The 4,431-nt window shown below is 56.7% G+C and overlaps 1 protein-coding gene across 1 annotated transcript; it reads right to left on the bottom strand.

Moving 5' to 3' along the window:
- Nucleotides 1-3,395: 3,395 nt before the first annotated feature.
- NEUROG2 (neurogenin 2) lies at nucleotides 3,396-4,097 on the bottom strand. Its single transcript, XM_088164456.1, has one exon. The coding sequence runs from the start codon at nucleotides 4,095-4,097 to the stop codon at nucleotides 3,396-3,398; it is 702 nt and encodes a 233-aa protein (XP_088020582.1).
- Nucleotides 4,098-4,431: the final 334 nt, after the last annotated feature.

Below are 4,431 nucleotides of genomic sequence, written 5' to 3'. Positions count from 1 at the left end.
CCCTGTTCCCTCCCAGCCGCTGCAGTGTGACCCTCCAAGGATTTCTTCTTTTTTTCTCCAATCAGTTTTTAGAGGCTTGATTTTAAATCTGGCAGGAGTTCTGCCTCTCCTTAATCTGAATTCAGTACGAGAGGTCACGGGGATGAGCAGGCTGCCAGAATTTTGCTGGACCTGCACAGCTGTTGCAGAATCATAGGTAGAAGGCAGGATATCCTTATATCTTTATATCCTTACATTGTGAGCTTCTCAGAGACAAAGAGTCTGTCTTAGACTTTAAAACACAAGGTTTTGCCTTGTAGTAAGACAACAACCTACATCAGATTACAAAAAAGATCCCCCTGGGATTTCTGCTTATGCCAGGGGATTGACTGTATAATAGATAATTGAGATCCTTTTTGCCCATGGGGAATAGGAGCTGGGGCTACATGGGCCAAATCCATACATAATACAGGACCACAGGGAAGCCCCACCTGAGGCACCTGAGTAAAGCTTTAGGAAAACTGGGTTTAAAATGCGCCAGCCAGCTGAGAGCCGTGTCGGGAGGGCTCTTTAACGATGGCACGACGGGGACAGATTTATGCTTGCCATGAAAGGCAGCGTGCGGCAGCCCTTGGGGTGCTGGTTTTGGCTCCTCGTGGCCATTCTTATGCCAAGGAGGGCTGTAAACCCCCCTGGGGGCCTTCAAGCTGCCCCTCCAGGCCTGCCGGCGCAGAGGAGCTTTTATGCCAAAATACAATACACAGAAGGATCATAAACACATGTTCTAGGGCAAGGGGCTGCCATGGAAACCACCCCCAGATTCCTCACATCATCCAAGGAGGTGTTTGCCCATCTTGCATCTCCTGGTCCGTTTCCAGGTTGGCTGCAGTTGGCTCTGGGGACTCCCCATCACCTCCAAAAATCAGTCTTCTGAGAGAAAAGAGGGAAACATATGAAAAAAAGAAGGATAGGAATAAACTCAAACTAAGGGGCAAGAAAGGGAAATAAATACTTTTGGCCACATTCAAACAGAAAATCAGGATGAGGGTGACTGGGTTAAGTGACAAATCCAGCCTCTCCAACTCAGGTTTGCCAGCATGGTCCTGCCACCCCCTCCCAGCCTTGTCCCGCTCAGGCCCGTTTCCTCCGAGGGCATCTCCAACCATGGCCAGCCTCCCCCAGGGAACAGGGAAGGTTTGGCTGGCGTGGCTCCCACCTCAAATCCCTCTCCAGCCCCCCCTCCATCCTCCAACACGTCGTGTGCTTTTTCCCACGGCGGTTCCCATTGCCACAGCCCCAGCAGGATGGTAACGCTCCTGCCAGCAGGGTCTGTACCTGGGATGGAGGGAAATCCCTCCAGGATGACGCACCCGGTAAGGAGCAGCGTCCCTCCCCGAGGACAGCTGCGGGGAACATCCTGGTGCTGGATGTCCCTCCTGTTCCTGCGCGGCTCCAGCACCGAGAGAGAAGTGCATCCCATCCATCCCGACCTTTTGAAGAGCACCTACTCCAGTGTCTCTTAAAAAAGGAGAGAAACCAGGAAGGACAATGAGGCACGACCAGAAAAGACAGAGAGAGCGCTCGCCTTCTTTTTGGCATTCCTGGAGTTAAGTCATTAAAAGGGGTCGTTAAAAGCGAGTGAGAGTGAAAAACCCGCTCCTCAAGGGCTGCCCCACACACCGCCAGCGCCGTGAAAGGCTCCCTCTTGTTTTGTTCCTCCTGGCCCGTGGCAGATTTGGGGGAACACAGCTTCATCTTGCTGGCCACATCAAAGCAAGTGATTATGCAAATGCTCCCACTTTTTTTTTTTTTTTTAGGGAATTATTTATCACACAATAACCCCCCTGCCAGGGCGGGAAACAATAGATCAGGCTAGATAGCACTGCTCGCCCGAGGCTGCGGGGCCGGGGGGACCCCCGCGCGGTTTATTGGCCTAACCTAATTTCACTAATTCTCTTTTCACACATTTTGGGCTTCTTTTTCTCTTTCCCCCCCCCTTCCTTTCGCGGACGTCGCTCCGAGGGCCGGGTTTCACGCTCCCAGGATCCGGAGGGCACCGGGCGGGATTCGCGTGCTGAGCATTTTATTTAATTAATACACTCAGGCGCCTCTGCTGGTTTTTAATGATTTCCAAGTGTTTGTACCCAGAAGTCACAAAGTGCTCCCGGGAGCACGGGGATGATGATTGAAGGGCCTGGGCAGCCTCCAGCATCCCCTTCCATGATGACATCCCTGGCTGTGTGCTGTGCACGCTGAACTGAACCCCCTCGAATTGCCTGCGACCTGGAATTCATCTGACCCTCACAGAGAGGAAATTCTTCCTCTTTTAACCCGTGCATTTTTTTCCTCAATAATATTTATTTCTTATGGCCTTCTTGGTGAAATCCATGGGTCTGAAGTGTGATAATTCTTCATCCATTCATCTATCTATCCATCCATCCATCCATGCATCCATCCATCCATCCTGCATTTGCTGTCAGCATCTTCTGTACTGAGGGCCAAAGTCAAATGATCAGTAAACTTCCACTGAACTTTCCTCTCTCCCTCTCCCTCTCACTCTCTCTCTCTAAAATGCTGTTTCCCAAAGAAACAGTTGCCCATGGACCCAGCGACACCAGGCCCCACTGGACCTTGGTTTCACCAGAGACAAGGACAGACCCAATCCCGTAATTCGCAGTCGCCAGCACTTAAAGCACAAAAAGCAGCAATCCCAAAGTTACGAAAATTAGAGCTTTTTATTTATATTTTATCACAAGGACAATTCCTTTGCTCTTCAGCTGTAAATACATACTAGAATAAACTCTGTAAATTATACAAAAAATACATATTTTCCATGAAATCTGTCTTTATAATAAATAAATGTGAACACGTGTGTGGCTGATCGCTGTAATGTTCCGTGTCTGTTGAGGTTTTCAGTCTGTTGATTTATTTTTAATCTCCTGAAAGAAGGGGGGAGTTCCTTGTCCCCTAAAGGTCGAAATAAATAATGTATGAGGAGATCCTTCCCCATTCCCCCCTCCCGATTTTTTTTTCCCTTTTGATAGAGAGTTCAGCCTAAATTTCCACGCTTGCATTCAGCCCTCACAAAGCCTACAAATTATACAATGACTTCTAACCTGGACCCCTAACAAAACAATTTACTTTTTTTTTTTTTTCCCTCGCTTTGCGCCCCCCTCCCGCCTATAAATCATAAGGGACAGATGGCAAAGAGGGGAGCCGGGAAAGGGGGGGACACACACACAAAAGCCCCGCGGTGACAGATCTGGGAAAACTGGACAAAGTGCACATCGGCGAGAGAGAGAGAGAGAGACGGAAAGTTTGGTTTGGCAGGTGCCGTTCCCACAGCCCGCCCTGCCCTGGGAAGCGGGCAGATGCCGCCGCCGCCCCAGGGGGAGCCCCGGGAGCGCCGGGCCGGGCTAGAGGCAGCGGCGGGGCAGCGGCGGCGGCGGCCCCGGGGCGAAGCGGCCCGGCCAGTGCTCGGGATCCGAGGCGGAGCCCGCGGGGCTGGCGGGCGATAAAGTGCAGGCATACGGGGAGGCGGAGGGCGCGGGGCTGGCGGCGCCGCCGCTCCAGGAGGAAGCGGGTGAGGGGCTGCCCTCTGCGGGGACCGCCGCTGCCGCCGCCCCGTCGGGGCCGAGCCGCGCCGCCCCGGCCAGCCGCAGCGTCTCGGTGAGCGCCCAGATGTAGTTGTGGGCGAAGCGGAGCGTCTCGATCTTGGTGAGCTTGGCGTCCTCGGGGAAGGTGGGCAGCACGTCGCGGAGGGCGTCCAGCGCCGCGTTCAGGTTGTGCATCCGGTTGCGCTCGCGGTTGTTGGCCTTGAGCCGCCGGCTCCGCTTGATGCGCTGCGCCGTCTCCGCCGTGCGCGCCGCCCGCGGGGCGCCCCGGGATCGCCCCGGCCGCCGCTTCCCCTCCGCTCGCCGCAGCCCGCGGCCGCCCGGAGCCTCGACGGGGCGAGCCGGCGGGGCGGCGCGCAGCTCCTCCTCCTCCTCCTCCTCCTCCTCTTCCTCCTCCTCCTCGGCGCTGGACGGCAGCGAGGGCGAGGGGGCGGGCGAGCCCAGCCCCAGAAGCAGCAGCTCGTCCTCGGCGGGCGGCGCCAGGACCTCCGCCTTCACCAGCATCCTTGCGCGGCGGCTGGACGGGGCCGCACCGGGCAGCACCGGGAAGCAGCGGGCGCGCTCTCCTCGCCTCTCCGGCGGTGTGACGGTTTGCCGGTTTGACGGAGCGGGGCGGGGGTCGTGAGGGCTGGGGGGGGAGCGAAGCGCGGGGGACGGGGGGGGCGGCGGGGGCGCGGCGCTGGCACGCGCCCCGGGGGCGGCGGGCGGGCGGGCGGCGGCGGCGGGAGCGGCGCCCGGGGCCCGTCGGGCTGCGTGTCTGGCACACGACCCTCCTTAACACCCCTTATATACCCCGCGGGGAACAATCAAACCTACCCCCGGGGTCCCCCTCGCCCTG

This window comes from Sturnus vulgaris, chromosome 4 (assembly GCF_052056855.1).
Source record: "Sturnus vulgaris isolate bStuVul1 chromosome 4, bStuVul1.hap1, whole genome shotgun sequence".
Taxonomy (NCBI): Eukaryota; Metazoa; Chordata; class Aves; order Passeriformes; family Sturnidae; genus Sturnus; species Sturnus vulgaris.
This window is presented reverse-complemented; position numbering and strand designations above follow the sequence as displayed.